The 16,969-nt window shown below is 38.9% G+C and overlaps 1 protein-coding gene across 1 annotated transcript in view; it reads right to left on the reverse strand.

Annotated features, from left to right (window-relative positions):
• The window catches only part of ak6 (adenylate kinase 6), a 17,524-nt gene extending 2,188 nt beyond the window's left edge, over positions 1 to 15,336 (reverse strand). The window contains exons 1-4 of the mRNA XM_008402237.3: positions 15,202 to 15,336; positions 8,896 to 8,988; positions 7,626 to 7,684; positions 1,711 to 1,856 (exon numbers count right to left, since the gene is read on the reverse strand). Coding sequence (XP_008400459.1) covers positions 1,711 to 1,856; positions 7,626 to 7,684; positions 8,896 to 8,988; positions 15,202 to 15,235 — 332 coding nt within the window. The 5' untranslated portion in view covers positions 15,236 to 15,336. The remainder of the gene's footprint in view (positions 1 to 1,710; positions 1,857 to 7,625; positions 7,685 to 8,895; positions 8,989 to 15,201) is intronic.
• Between the last annotated feature and the right edge of the window lie 1,633 nt (positions 15,337 to 16,969).

A 16,969-nucleotide genomic window follows, 5' to 3' on the forward strand; every position in this document is an offset into this window, starting at 1 on the left:
TCAGGCACACCTAGAAGAACGTCTATGCTGCCCTGGACTGCACTTCTGTTCAGAATCACTGTCTGGCTGACTGCAAAAAGATTCATGCACTTGTGTGTCAATCTGGATAAAAGGTTTGACTCTCCATCAGGGACATGAATCTAAAGGCATCTTCTAGCAAGTTTTTTCTTAGGTTTATTGGTTCCTTTGAAATACAATCTGTTCTCAGCCCCATCTCTGTTCACCTTAAATCTTAAACAACATATCCATATTGCATGCAATATGAAGATTGCAAATTAACCAGTGTAATCTAATGTGGTATAGATTTTACTAGTTACTTAACATCTAGCTACATGTATTTTTTTTACTATCTACCGCAATAAACATTTTGTGAAATTGAAATCTCTTCCAACTAGATCAAATACTTAAAAGACACTGAAGATGCATGTGCTAACTTATTTAGCAGCAGATGTATGAGGCCATGCAACTCCCTAAATTTGTGATAAGCCTCGCTTAACAAATATTCAAACAGCGGCCCTCACAAACAGGATGGCCAAATAATTTGAGATGGTGGGGTGTTCAGACTGAGAACCAACAGCCTGAATGGTTTCAGTTTGACAGTACAGACTGACTAATGCCGTCTAATCCAAATTGCCCACACTGGCACCTGACTAACACACTGAAGAATAAGAACTACCTGCACAAAGCAAGCTATGGTACCAAAGCGATCTAATTGACAGCTGACTGCATTCGTTGATTGGCTTGTGATTTACGACACTGAAAACTCCAAACAACATTGGAACATGCTGAGGATGGAGGAGCATAATTTTATTTTATTTTAAATTTTTTCAAAATCTCTTTCTTACTATTTATTCAATGTCACATGCTGTTTTTATTTTAATTATGTAAAGCACCTTGAAATGCCTTGCTGCTGAAATGTGCTATACAAATAAAATTTGATTGAATTTGATGAGTTTAATCAGGAGCAGTGCCACGAACGCGTGCATTGAGTTTTGCAGAGAATGACAGTATCTTAGCAGGACATTCCGCTGTGGCTAGCAGCACATCAATTTGAAGAATGAACAGCAATAAGAGAGAAATGGTACAACTGTGGCCAGCTTTCTGATGGAGTTGCAGTTTTGCGCCGACAGTGTAAAACACCGGAACTACTTAATATTAGCTTGTGATGTGAATTTTATTTTTCCTTTAGATTTAAAAAATATATATAGTTCATGGGTGGCTATATGACTGCATCCTTACCTAAACCCAAAAAGTGGCACAGTGTAATTATATTTATATGTATAGCAAAACAATCAGCTGATCTGAGTCTTTATGTTTGAGACAGCAATGAATTTCTAAAAGGCATAATTAAATATCTCGGTTTATTTTAGTCCATCAGAACCTTGAGGTTCTCCATTGTTGAGTGCCTCTGAAAACATCAGAGTTGACCACAGCTGCTGCTCACGGCCTGTCCACAATACTGAGGAACAAAGAGCATAATAGAAAAGGTCACTACCTGGGGTAGAACCAAACTGCATATTAACTGGCTAGCGTACCACCTGCCAGTGGAAAAGCATCTTAATAGGAGCTGTGTTGGCACTGGCATTAAAATAAAAATAACCAAGGAAACAAACATCCAAAACCTGCTTAAAAACAAAACAAAACAAATGAAATGCTTGTCTGAATCCTCAAAAGTTTTACAATTTTAAAAGGGGGGAAAAAAAACTTCACCTGTCTTCAAGTCGGGTGTACAACTGGGTGTTGTCCGTGCGAAGTACAAAAACAATGTGGAACCATCGTTCAGGAAACAGATCACAGCCATGATAATCTATGATTACACCACCTTCCACCATCTTTTGATCCAGTTCATCCACCACCTGTGGAATCCAGATAATTTTCATTAGCACCAATTCATCAAAGGCACCAGTGTGGTGAATTTGGATTAGTAGACAGCATTAGTCAGTCTGTACTGTCAAACTGAAACCATTCAGGTAGTTGGTTCTCAGTCTGAACGCTCCCTCATCTCAAATTATGTGGTTATCCTGCATGTATGGACTGTTTGAATCTCAAATGAATGAATGTAATAATCTCAGTAATTATTGTTTCTACAAGGTGTTGTGCAAATCTGTGCATTCGCTTCCATTACCAAAATAACTATATATATAAAAATGTCCTTCTCACCCTCCACGGGTGCTCTCTCTCTCTCTCTTTCATCCTCTGAGCTCGGGTCCTCTACCAGAAGCCTGGGAGCTTGAGGGTTCTCCTCCAGTATCTTGGCTGTGCCTAGAACTGCACATTTCTGGACTGAGATGTCTGATGTTGTTCCTGGGATCTGTTTTAGCCACTGCTCCAGTTTGGGGGTGACTGCCCCGAGGGCCCCGATGACCACAGGCACCACTGTGGTCTTCACCTTCCAGGTCTTTTCCAGTTCCTCTCTGAGGCCCTGGTATTTCTCCAGTTTCTCCTGCTCCTTTTTCCTGATGATGTAGTCACTTGGTATTGCTACATCCACCACAACGGCTTTCCTCTGTTCTTTATCCACCACCACAATGTCCGGTTGGTTCTCCATTACCATTTTGTCTGTCTGGATCTGGAAGTCCCACAGGATCTTAGCTCGGTCATTCTCCACCACCTTTGGGGGTGTTCCCCACTTTGCTCTCGGGGCTTCCAGTCCATATTCTGCACAGATGTTCCAACGCCCACCACTTGGTTATGATGATCCAAGATTGCGCCGGTGTGTGTGGCTGCTCGTTTGTCATTCTCGTTTGATTATGTTTATACTGTTTCTAACCTGTGTCATCTACGGAACTAAGTCTCTGCTGGTGTACGATCGCAACACGCTACTAGACCTCCAACATTTGGTCCAGGATATGGAGTTATTTGATGTTGCTGGCCAACAATCCTTGCCCCCGCTTCTGTCGGAGATTCCGAGTCACCTGTTCCGGGTTCCTGCGCTGCTTTCACGGCAGAGACATCATCATCGTCGCGGTAGACGAAGCGGTCGGCTGGTGAAGCTGAAGTTTTACCTGACGCACTGTTCTCCTTTTACCCGATCATCGCATGGATCGTTTCTGGGCTTTCGGGTGCCTCGGCGTTCCTTGGATCCTGTTGATGTCTGCTTGGTGCCAGTGGTCGGCATTCAAGCGCCTCTACACCGCCGTCCCTGCCCTTCCCGGATAAACATTTGCTGACGGTGTCTCCAAAATCTGAGACTGCTGTGCCGGGTTTCCCAACCTGTTGAAGCCCATGATCCAGTTCCTGTCAGGATTGGCCTGGTAAACGCCAGGTCGCTTGCGAATAAAACTTTTTTATTCTTTGGGACTTTTTTAGTCACCAAAACCTGGATTTTCTGTGTGTGGCTGAGTGTTGGTGAGTCCAGTGCTCTAGCTGAGCTTTTACCGGTGGACTGTTCTTATTTTAATTCACCACGGGCTTCGGGGAGAGGGGGAGGCACAGCGACTGTTTACAAACAGGACTACAAATGTAAGCAGTGTTTTCTACAGACATCTTTCTCCAGCTTTGAGTTTATGTCATTTGAGATGAGACACGTAAACCCAGTTTTCTGTGCTGTCGTTTACCGCCCCCCCAAATATAATAAGGATTTTATAAGCGACTTCTCTGACTTTTTAGCTGGGATTATAACTAACTATGAACGTGTTCTTATTGTTGGAGACTTCAATATATACGTGTGTTGTCCTGATAAGCCTCTGGTAAAGGACTTTTTAAGCCTTCTGGACTCTTTTAACCTGGTACAGGCCGTATCCGGTCCTACACATGAGCACGGACACACACTGGACCTGGTTATTTCCTGTGGTCTGCCTGTGACTAACCTGGAAATCTGTGACTCTGTATTCTCGGATCACCTGCCTGTTTTATTCAGTGTTACTTTGCCACCTACTGCAGTTAAAACTCTCGCTGCTGTTCGGTGCTGTCGGATTATTAACCCTTCCACTGCCACTCAGTTCTCTACTGCTTTTCTTCAGCTCTGTGGATCATCTGACTTCCTTCACTCTGATACAGAAGAGCTCTGGTCCTGGTTCTGTTCTTCCTGTCAAACCATCCTGGACTCGGTTGCTCCATTAAAAACCAGGCAGCCAAGGATTAAACCCGAGCCTTGGTTTAATGACAGAACTCGTGCTGGAAGGAAGGAATGTCGCCGTGCTGAACGAAGGTGGAAAAAGGATAAACTGCAGGCTGCTTTTCAGATTTTAAAAGACTGTTGGTGTCACTACCAGAGCACAGTTAAAGAGGCTAAAAGGGAATATTTGGCAAATATAATTTCCTCAAACAGTCATAACCCTATAACCCACCTGTTTTATTTAATACCATTGACTCTGTACTTAATATTCCACAGAATGCCTGTTTGGAAGCTTCTACTGACATGTGTGATAATTTTCTGCGTTTCTTTATTGAAAAGGTTGGTAGAACCAGGGCTCTTATCACAGCTCCTGACTCTGACCCCTCTGTTTCGGTCCCTTGTTCTGCTGCCTTCACTCAGTTTGAGCCTGTGACTGTCTCACTTTTAGGAGGACGTGGTCGGCTGCATTAAGCCATCAGGTTCCCCCAGTGATCCTGTCCCTCCACAATTTCTTTAAAGATATTTTATCTAGCATAGTGCAGCCTGTTCTTGCAATTATAAATAGTCTGTCCTCAGGTGTGGTGCCCTCTAGTTTTAAACATGCAGTAGTGCAGCCACTGCTTAAAAAACCTGGCCTTGATCCTACTGTTCTGGCTAATTATTGGCCTATTTCTAAACTGCATTTTCTTTCTAAGTTTTCAGAAAAAAATTGTGCACTGTCAGCTAGCTGACAGTTTTTAGATGACAATGACATTCTGGAGGTTTTTCTGTCAGGTTTTAAATCTCTTCATAGCACAGAATCTGCTTTAATAAGAGTTTTTAATGATATCCTTCTTGCATGTGATTCTGGTAACCATGTTGTTCTGATTTTACTTGTCTTAACTGCTGCCTTTGATACGGTAGACCATGACATTTTAAAATCGCGATTTTAATATCGCGATTACACCACATTGTAGGTATTGATGGCACTGTTCTTAAATGGTTTAGGTCTTACCTGGAGGAGAGAACAATTTCCGTGAAAATTATTGACTCTGAATCATCTGCTGCTTCAATGCCTTATGGCAGGGGTCCCCAAACTTTTTCCTGTGAGGGCCACATAACTTTTCCCTTCTCTGGTGGGGGGCCGGAGTCAGTTTGTAACAGAAAAAGTGTTACACGTTTATCACCTGCGCTGCCGGAAATTGTTGACGGGGTGGGGGGTTTGAAGGTTGAAACTGTACGGAGGAGGGTGGGGTTGCGCGTTTCTCGATTGATTTTTACTCAGAAAGCACATGGGCAAAAACCGTTAGTGAAATGGTTACTGGGACTGACTAGTATATATTCAATTGAGGGAAAATAACTTTAACATCTGAATTCCTGATATGTTAACATAAAGGCTCGATTTGAAGTATAAGCTGCTACTTACAGGCTTCGAAGAACTCGACCTGGAATGCGGCGTTCATAACAAACATGTGTTCATCTGCTCTACCGCTAGCAAACAACTGTACTGATTAAATAACATAAAAGTCAAGCAGTTCCCTAAAAGTCCAAAAGATGGCAGCAATGCGCCATGCAAAACAAAGCACCACAGTTTACAGGACACACTTCCTGCTAAAGAGCCCCCTGGTGGTTGAAGAAAAATCCACATATAAACCGGAAAATACAATATATGAAAAAAAATCTGAATGCTCTCTGGTATTGTTCAGGGGGCCGGACCAAATGTGGAGGCGGGCCGGATTCGGCCCGCAGGCCGTAGTTTGGGGACCATTGCCTTATGGTGTCCCGCAGGGCTCAATTCTGGGCCCACTGCTTTTCTCTCTTTATTTACTGCCTCTGGGTTCTATCCTTAGGAAACATGGGATTTCATTTCATTGCTATGCTGATGACTGTCAGATTTATTTGCCCCTGAAGCAGAAAGATGTACATTATATCAAACATCTCCTGGCATGTCTAGGTGATATTAAAGCTTGGTTGGCCTTGAACTTTTTAAATTTTAATGAAAACAAAACAGAGGTGATTGTCTTTGGACCCAGTGGCTCCTGTGAGTCCTCCTCTGTTGACCTAGGATCTTTGGAGGTATATTTTAAACCTGTTATTACAGATCTTGGTTTTAAGGTGGACAGTGATTTTAAATTGGACAGCCAAATCAGAGCCGTGGTTAAGTCCAGCTTTTATCCTTTAAGGCGATTGGCGTCAGTGAAATCTTTTCTTTCCAGGCAGCTTTTTGAAACAGTGATCCAGGCTTTTATTTCAACTCGATTGGATTACTGTAACTCACTTTATCTGGGAGTCAGTCAGTCGCTGCTCTCACGTCTGCAGCTGGTTCAGATGCTGCTGCACCACTTTTAACAGGAACTCGAAAGAGGGAGCATGTGACCCCTGTCCTGGCCTCACTTCACTGGCTGCCTATATATTTTAGGATTCATTTTAAAATTCTTATGTTTGTTATTAAATCACTGCATAATCTTGCCCCGGCTTACCTCTCTGAGCTTCTTCACCCCTCCATGCCCTATCGGTCACTCAGGTCAGCAGATCAGCTGCTCCTGGAGGTACCAAGATCCAGAAGGAAGCTCAGAGGGGACAGAGCTTCTCTGTCATGGGTCCTAAGTTATGGAACGACTTGCCTTTGCAGGTCAGAGAGGCCCCTTCACTGTCCACTTTTAAAGCTCGTCTTAAAACCATCTATTTTACTTGGCTTTCAACTCCAGCGGGATCTAGTTTTAAATTGTATGTTTGTTTTTAAACTGAAAGAGTTTTTTTATTTTTTAATTATTGTTATGTTGTGTTTTACTGTACCGCACTTTGTATCAGCTATGGTTGTTTTAAAGTGCTTTATAAATAAAGTTGGGGGCCTCCTTGCACAACCTACACCTTGGGTCTTGTCTGGTGTGGTAGATCTGAGCCTCTATTGCTCTGGTGTTTAGGGCCTGTTCCTGTGCAGCCAGGATGAGAGCCTCTGTGCTGTCCTTGAGTCCAGCTTTTTCCAGCCAGTAGATATCCTGATATCAGCCACTTCAGTTATTCGTCGGTGGTACATCCCATGTAGGGGCTTGTCCTCCCATGACGGTACCTCCGGCACCTCGTCCTCTGTTCCCCATTGTCTGAGACATTCACTGAGCACATCGTCTGTTGAGGCTTTGTCCTTGATGTATTTATGGATCTTGGATGTTTCATCCTGGACAGTGGCTCTCACACTCACTAGTCCTCTGCCTCCTTCCTTACAGCTCATGTTCAGTCTCAGGGTGCTGGATTTGGGGTGGAATCCTCCATGCATGGTTAGTAGCTTCCTAGTCTTAACATCTGTGGGTATCTGATTACTGGTAAGGCATAGCTGTTTATTGCACGGATCTTGTTCTTGCCATTGAGCTGGCTTCTCAGGACTTGCCTTATTTGTTGGAGGTATTTGGCTGTGGCTCCTTTCCTTATATATATATATATATATATATATATATATATATATATAAGTGTGTGTGTGTGTATTTAATACCAAATCAGCACAAAAATATAGTTATCCTAGGTTAAACAGGTGACGTTAATAAAAATGGGACAAAGAACTGGTTTGAAAAGGTTAGAAAAGAATTTAACTCACCCGGTCCTCATCCAAAACAGGGCACTGGTACTCTTCATCATATCCATCATAATATTGGCCTGGGGAAAGATTTAGAAAAGTATTTCACTCATAAATAAATTGGTAAAGGATGGTGCTGACAACTTTTGCTTTAATTAAAAATACTCATGCCAGACACTGTCATTGGACCATTTTTTAACGTGCATTATTTCAATTTAGTTTTCATTTGACAACAAATGACATCTTAAAGCACTTACAAAATTGATTTAATCAAATCATTTCAAAGAGATTCCAAGTCAAGTAAATAGACTGTAAATTGATTATAATTTTCAATGTAGTCGAGATAAGTTGATTATTCAAATTGGTGAAAAAAGACAATGGTATTGTTACATCCTCCACAGTTGAACGAGGAAGGGATAACATGATGACCACAATAAAATAAGCCTTTGTAAATCAATCAATCAATTAATTTTATTTATAAAGCACCCTCAATATTAAAAGCAGCTCAAAGTGCTATACAGATCAATAAAAAACAAACAACTACCCACCCCAACCCCACATGGAAAAACACACAACTGCATGGAAAATGCACAGACTTAGCAGAAATTATTCAATTCAGGAAATACAGTTAAAAAGATGGTCTTGAGCTGCTCTTAAAGACAGCTACATTTTCTGCAGCCCTCAGGTTCTCTGGCAGACCGTTCCACAAACGGGGTCCATAATACTGGAAAGAAGCCTCACCAAAAGTGTGAGTTCTGACTCTTGGAACCAGGGGTGCCATATTGGGGGGTGGGGGGAGGGGGGGTTAGGACAATTCCAAGGGCCCCTGGCTAACAAGGGGCCCTCCCACAATTTTTTTCCCTTATAGAAATAGAAAAAAAATGGGGGCCCTGTCAATTACAAAATGAATTATATAGGGTTTTTAAATTGTTTTATCAGTAAAAATTAAATGTTACCACTCCCAAACCAAAGAGCACACATTCATTGCCCTGCACCCCCTCTGGATCTACATGAAGTATATATATATATATATATATATATATATATATATATATATATATATATATATATATATATAATGAATACAAAAATGTAACTTGACTGGTTGACTATATGAACACACACAGCTGCATTATTTAAGGTATAAAAATGACTTCAAAAGTGGTCAAAATATAGTAATTTGAGATAACAGATTATAAAGTTTTGATTTGGGGGATTAACATCAGGATGAAAGTCTCTCTCTCTCTATAATATTTATACCAATGGCATCTTTCTCTGTTGTGGATCTTACCTTCATGTGCCAGTTCACCAATGTTGACATACGTCAACCCTGTCTGTGCAGCCAACTCCTTTCCCAAAGTTGTCTTCCCTACTCCAGGTGTTCCTGTAGATGTGTATGAAACAAAAATATTCCCACTATATTAGATTGAACACTCATAACTATATTCAGAGCAAACAAAGTGTCATTAAAATACAAATCATGCACTGTCAGATAGTGTAGGTGAATGGGAATGACCAATTTATTTATTTTTGACATCCATGAGTGTCCCACTAAAGTCAGTTAATTTCATTTATAGCTAAGAAAAACCTGTATCATCATAAAAAAGTTATATATTTTTAGCCACCCATTTTAGAAAATTAAAGTGTTTAAGATGATTTTAATATTTGAAATATTTTAAGACTTTATTGTATTTTTTAGGACTATAGCTTACAGGGAATATACTCATATTCATAGAAGGTTGAGTGGAAGGAAAAAGTGTGGTAGGAAAAATGTGCACCAGGTGTTGAAGTGGGTGTAAGGAGGCGAACATGCCATGCAAAGTTCTGACCCACGGGTTGGCCTCACATGTTGTCGCAGCCCCTGGTAATACACATCTGAATTTTTGTAAATCTGCACAGACTGAGCACACCACTTTCACACAAGCTAGATGACTTGAAAGGTGCTCTTGCAGAGCAGGTCCCCCTGCACTGCTATTTACATTTTATGAGAATACGGCTCCAACGTACGCATTACCTGACGCACGTGGAAAACGTGAACTTTGAGAAGCGCAACTAGGTCCCAATACTCACATGATTTCACTCTTGTTCTACCCTTGTTTCCTTTAAATGTGCATTTTTGTTGAAGCAATACTCCGTATCCGTCTTTTGCCCCGCCCCTTTTGGGTAATATTTTCGCACTTCTGCTAAGCCTGCATCCAGGTGAAGTTCAGCAAAGTATATTAACCACAGTTCATTTCTACATGTGATGTTTTGAATGTGTGTGTGGGTTTTTTGAAAATTCAAAGAAAATAGTATGGTAATGCACACATCAGTAACAACAGATTGATATAATAAACTAACCAGAAAAAGAAATAAAGTAAGAGTAGTCACACAAACTAACTGAGGGAAGTAAAACAGAAAATGTTACAAATACAAGAGGAAATTCAAGTCTTAAATTAAGCTATTAACATTGGTATAAAAATTGGGCTTTTATGTTGCTGCAACATCCAAGTACTTTCTTAAACAAAATTAGTTCACTGACAACATGTTAAAAATGGAGGCAATTTTTAGAAAGCAGCATTTGTGAATTAAAACTTATTAAAGAGGATTAAATTGTTAATATCATAATTTGACTCTTCATCCCCTGCTAGACCAAATTTTATTATATCAAAACTTGACAGATTTCATGCAGAAGATCCATCTTCTTAAAAGATTTGACTTGACACAAAAATTCTATGCAAAGCTTTGGCTCGAAGGACTGAAACGCTTATTCCTAATTTAATCTCAAATGACCAAAACGGATTTGTTATTGGGCGCCAAGCCTTTCACAATACCCGCCGATTACTTAATATATTGTATGCAAAACAGTTTGCTATGGACCATGCCTTTCTGTCATTAGATGCTGAAAAAGCTTTCGATAGGATTGAATGGAGTTACCTCTTTGATACCCTTAAAAGATTCGGCCTAGGAGGAAAATATTTAAAATGGATTCAGTTACTGTACACTGAGCCAGTGGCTAAAGTTGCCACAAACAATCAACTGTCAAGATGTATAAACCTCTGTAGATCGACACGACAAAGATGCCCACTGTCCCCTCTTCTTTTCTTGTTTGCCATTGAACCGCTTGCTATGGCAATACGTAAATCCCCTGAGATCACCGGCATTCAAATTGGGAATGTAGAGCACCGGTTGTCTCTTTTTGCAGATGACATTGTTTTGTTTTTAGCTAATCTGGAAGAGTCTGTTCAAGCTGTTGATAAAATACTGGAGGAATTTGGAGAATTCTCAGGATATAAAGTTAACCAAAAGACAAGCTCCTTATTAATGCTGAACAGAAATAACCCTCCAATACAAACACAATTCACATATACCGACGAGGGCTTTACCTACCTACGAATTAAGATTGACCGAGATATAGAGAAAATGGTTTCTATAAATTACGATCCTTTAATGCAGAAAATATTAGATTCCCTAGAAAGATGGAACGAGATGCCAATCTCAATGATAGGTCGTATTAACATTATTAAAATGTCCATTCTCCCAAAGTTCATTTTCCTTTTCCAGTCCATTCCTTTACACATTCCAGCTTCCTTCTTTTGCTCTATGGATAAAGCCTTTAACAAATTTATATGGAACAATAAACGGTCCAGATTGCAACACTCTCTTCTCTATCTGCCCTACGATCGAGGTGGGCTTAGAGTGCCGAACATTAAATTGTACTATTGTGCTGCTTCCTGTTATTTTTCAACCGGTGACATACCTTGATGGGTACAAATAGAAAACAACTCGGTAACATTACCTTTGACATCCTATTTTTACTCAGCTGAACTTAAACATCTATTAAAAACCACCAAAAATCATTTTCTCAAAAACACAATATCAGTTTGGCACCACTCCCATAAGGGTTTAGATGAGGTTTCCAAAATCTCATACCTGTCACCTATTTGGGGAAACAACAGATTCAAACCAGGAAGAGCAGACAGGGGGTTTAGAATATGGATGAATAGAGGCTTAAATAAAATAGGGGACCTTTATAGTGAAGGAGTTTTGATGACTTTTGAACAACTGGAAAATAAGTACAGCCTGCCCCAAAAGCATTTTTTTAAGTATTTACAGATTAGAAGTTTTATTTTCACCTCACTAAAATCTACGTCTGAACCTCCACTCACTACCATAGAGAATGTAGCCGTTCACCATAATCAGAGTAGAGGCCTACTTTCCAAATTTTATCATATTTTACTTTTAGCTTCAAAAGAAAATAGTCTTGCATATTTACAAGCCTGGAAAGCTGATCTGCAAACCGAAATCTCTGAGAATGAATGGAATAACTCATGTCTATTGGCACAAACGCAAACTATTAACACAAGGTTTAGATTATTACAATACAACTGGATATTTAGAACATATATCACTCCTGTAAAACTTCACCATTTTAATTCAAATATTCCTGATATCTGTGTTAAATGTAATATAGATAAGGGTACTCTTTTCCATTGTATGTGGCAATGTATTGAGATTCAAACTTTCTGGAAGGAGGTTATCATGTACATCTCTCGTTTGATCGAACAGGATGTTCCAGTGGACAGTAAACTTTGCTTATTGCACATTTTTCCAGATGGATTTAAAGGACCTATGAAGAGAAAGAAGCTCTTGAGTTTTTGCCTTTTGCAGGCTAAACATATGATTGCTCTGAAGTGGAGGAACACAGAAAGACCAGATAAATGAATGGATTAAACTATTGAGCAACAACCTGGCGATGGAAAAGCTGACATATTTAACAAAAGGAAAGCTTGAAGACTTTAAGGATATTTGGTTTCCCTTCCTACATCTTGTCAAATACTGTGACATGTAAAGCAAATTTTTCTTTTTTTTTTCTTTATGTGTGTAGATAGAGTGAGCCCTGGGGTTTAGTGTTCTTTTAGGGAGGGGGGAGGGAATGCACTTTGTTAATTTTTATATTTTGATTTTTAATCTATTTTGTTTTACTTTTTATGTTTTTGTATGAGTGTTTTTGTATGTTTGTGTAACAGAAAAATTTAATAAAAATACCTTGGAAAAAAAAAAAAGATTTCTGACTAATCTTTTTAGAAATGTTTTAGAAAATCTTTCTGAAAACATTAAATTTTCAATTTAAAAATGGTTAATTACCTAAAAATCTTAGTCACAAAATACACTTTGTACATCATTTAGAAATTACTTTTTTTTTTTTTGTGGGAGTGGAAAAGAAAAAAGCAATGTTTTTAGTTCTTATTTTCTTTAGAGATATCATGATATGATTTAGTCAGGGTTTCTTCTCAGGTTGGAGCAGGGTGAGGGAAAATCGACATCATAGTGCTCTTTATGAATTTCTTATAACATTTTCTAAAATCACAACCATTTATAATCAGACATGGTTCTTTTTGAGCAACAGCTGAATATGTAATTGTATCTTTAATTAGCTGAATCAAAGCAGGAGGAATTGTTAAATTGAATGTTTATTACGTTTTATAGACTATTTTTTGACAAAATCGTATGACAAAAGGTTAGTATTGGAAATATGGTAATGTTCACATAGCAAGCTGTATCTGTCGCAAAAAATCTGTTTTTAAATCTAAAGTACCGTATTAAAATCATTTTTATTTCACTTTACTGAACATGTGTGATTGCATTGAATTTTGCTTTGTATCCAACAAGTCATAACAAAACACATTTGAACAGTGAAATATCTCCAGCAATGACTTTGGAAAGCAAATATACATTTACTGTACATTTGAAATCCATATTTTGTGGTAGTTGCACTTTTTAGAAGCACAAATGCCTAAACAGAGACCTGCCCCACCATTTTGGATGTCAAACACCAACATGCAGAAGCCTTGTCTGACGGTTCACCCCCTCCACCCCTGTAAACTTGCCAAGTTTACTTGCCATCGGTCCGCGGTGATAAAAAGCTTGGGGACCACTGCTTTACGTAAAAAAGAGCAGGGCTGGCCTAAGCCTCCTTGGGGCCCGAAGCAAAATTTGTTTTTCGGGCCCACTAGTTCTGCTAACAATGTGAACTGGCTGCAATCAGCAGACCGATCAGTAGATCATTCACACACCTGCTATAAACTTATTGCATCTCTGGCATCCTCCTGTGTTCTGCAGAATTACTCCACTTGGTCAGAAACAATCAGAATCAGCATTAATCAGCTAGCCATGCTATCAGGAAGGATCGTTTATTTTGATGCAGCCTGCGTCTGACTTTGAGTGAATGTTTCCTTTATTACTTTACACTATTTGATATAGGCAGATTTATTTGACTCATATATAATTTATGGTACTGAGAGCCTTACTACTAAATATTATTTTACTGATTGCAGGTTTTTCAGTTGTACTTTTGACTCAATAGCTGTTGCATTGTGCCTGCAAGTATTTTGCATGTTTTACGCCTTAATTAGGTGAATTTATTGCCAGATCATTTTTTAAATTTTGTCAGATCACATAGTATCATTTATACCTAAAGCAAAAAAATTAACTGTCAATCCTGGTGATCGGTGAAGATCGGTGATCGGCAGAGGTCGGCCTCATTGGTGATTGGTATTGGAATCGGCAGCAGAAAACCTGATGGGAGCATCCCTAGTAAATAGATTGAAGTTTAAACTGGCATTGTTGTGCATTTTTTATCTGGCCATTTTGTGCAAGATTTATCAGCTAACATCAGAAAATGGCACAGAACAAGACAAAGCTGATAATCATAGTTTGAACTGATTTATTTATGTATTTTTTGGCCACTCTGCTGTTAGCTTAGGCCTACCTATTTTAATGTGAATGTCCATTGCATTTTTCTTAGACACCTGTAAAATAATTTCTATTCACATAGCTGGCAAACTAATAATTGAGTAATGTGTTTTTTATTACTTTTGATTGTAAATAGAGAAATAACAATAAAAACCATAGCAACAATAATGATAGTAATATTAATAATAAATAATATTCAGTGCCTATTGGGGAGAAAAGGGACCTGAATGAGTGACCCAAAAAAGGTTGAGAACCACTCATGGAACATTGGGCCTGGATGCCTGTCTGCGAACAACGTGGCGCAATTTTCATCACGTCAATGAGAACCGATTTCGGCACTTCGGTTGAAGTAGATCGGGACATTAAAACATCACAGCGCAGACTTTCTCCGAACTAGTTTGACAGATTTCAAACGTACTTGGCATAAGGGAAGCAACAAACAAGCATAGACCATTTTAGTAACAGGTCTCAAAACACATGTTTACAAAATTTCAATTAGGCATGAACGCAATTCCTTACCTGCGAAGAGGTTCTTATCAGTTGTAATAAACTGAATAACACAAAACAAAATGGTATAGCAATGTTTTTTGGACTGATCCCTTACTTGAACCAGCACTTCCTATAAGTTACGGATAAAATAAGGATTTCAGTCCGTGTTAAACCCCTGGTCTAAAATATTTTAGAATCACTTTATGAATTGGGACCATGCCTTGTTGTTCTCCTTCCCACTTTTCTACATAAACATCCACTGAATGTTGAGTACTGCTAACACGAAACATATTTGAAATTACACACGTCCAGCGTAGTTAGATCACAAACGTTATTAGGAAATAGGACATCAAAGTCGTAAGCAACACTTTACCTGTTAACAGTATATTTGGTAGTTTAGTCATCATTGCTGAGCGTTAGGTTTCTGAAACGTGTTTTTTCTTTCCTCCTCCTCCTCCTGCTTCTTCTTGTTTTATTGACGGATGGCAGCCAACTTTAAGTGCCTTTACCGCCATCTACCGGACTGGAGTGTGATCATCAATGATATACAGAAAAAAATTCTCATACAGAAAACTCATACACACCTCAATGATGTGTATGAGTGTGCAAATTCACACACATAAATACATATATGTATATGTACTCATATGCACACATACATATGCACATATACATATATACTTTTAAATAAAATTAAATAACCTAGTGCTTTTTAAAAATATAAGTAACTTATTTCTAGCAGATATTGATTCATTTCCTAGAACCTTTACTAAAACAGATTTTCCTCTCTGATTAGTATTGACTTTAAATGCTGACGTTCCTCTGAATATTTATTACCTTTTAATAAGACATGTTTCCATCTGATTACAATAATTACAAGTCCCTGTTTAATGTTTCCCTATTCGAAAAAGAGAACTACTAAGTCTCATATGACCAATTCTAAGTCGAGATATTACTTTTTCTTTCCAGCCTCCCACTCGTCCATCAATCATCACCCATCACCAGTCCATCACTAGACCCTGAAAGCTAACAACAAATAACATGGATAAAAGAGACATGGTAGATTAACAAGGGGAAAAAAAATTCTGTCCAATTATTTTCAAATTAAATCATGTTTATTAAGCACTTAGTGTTGGTTACACACCAGTTTTTCCTGTTGTTAAAAATGTGGCCAGCTGCTCAGTAAAAAAAAACAAAACAAAAACAAACATGAAGACAATGTGGAGGTTCATCCTCAGAACTGGTTGGTGATCTGGTGGAGCCAGAGCCTCTTCTGACAGGAAAGTCTTTAGATTTTCTAATACCTGATCCCTAGCTTCCCCTTTCATCATAATTTGCTTAGACTACACAAATGTGTTGAAGATAAAAACAATGATGAACGAATTATCACAACAGCCTCACAATATCAAAGTATCTTTGGCATTCTGAGCTTAACTAAAACCAGTTTATGAAGAAAACTATATTAAGTCGCAACAAACAGAGCCTTTGTGCAGTTATAACATGAAGCTGAATAATTGTTATAGTATTAAGCATAAAAATCACAATACACAATGAAGAAAACTATTTAATAAAAAACTAATGATAAAATATTTCTGAAAAGAACTTAAGTCTGTTTATATGTGTACTGCACTGTTTATAATTAAAGATAATTAGCATTTGGAAGCAAACTTACCACCAGCTAGCAACACGTTAGCAGCCTTCGTCCCTTCAGACTCCTTTTGTGACACACATTTCATTTCCATCCAGTTCTTGTCCAGTTGTGTTATCCAGCCGTCCCTAATCCCTGGGCCACGGACCAATTGGTACCGGGTCGCACAATAAATAATTAAATATTTCCATTTTATGTATTATCTGAGTCTGAAGGATCTTTTATTTGAAAACCCTTTAACCGGATTCCCTCGGTTATGTCTTGCGTGCCAACATTGAGCCCACAAAGGAGCAAAATGAGTAAGAAATAGATGTCTTTGCGAAGGGATAAAGGCCCAGTGAAGAGACAGGAGAATGGATTTAACCTGGTAGGTGATTCTCATATTCGCTAAAGAGGCAAAGAAGATTTGTCACTTAGAGACCAAGCACTCTGTGCATAAGCAACACTTCAAGTGTCTTTGTCTCCCATCACTCCCAGATGGGACCGTCTTGTT

Source organism: Poecilia reticulata, chromosome 9 (assembly GCF_904066995.2).
Source record: "Poecilia reticulata chromosome 9, P_reticulata-male-v2, whole genome shotgun sequence".
In the NCBI taxonomy this organism is placed as follows: Eukaryota; Metazoa; Chordata; class Actinopteri; order Cyprinodontiformes; family Poeciliidae; genus Poecilia; species Poecilia reticulata.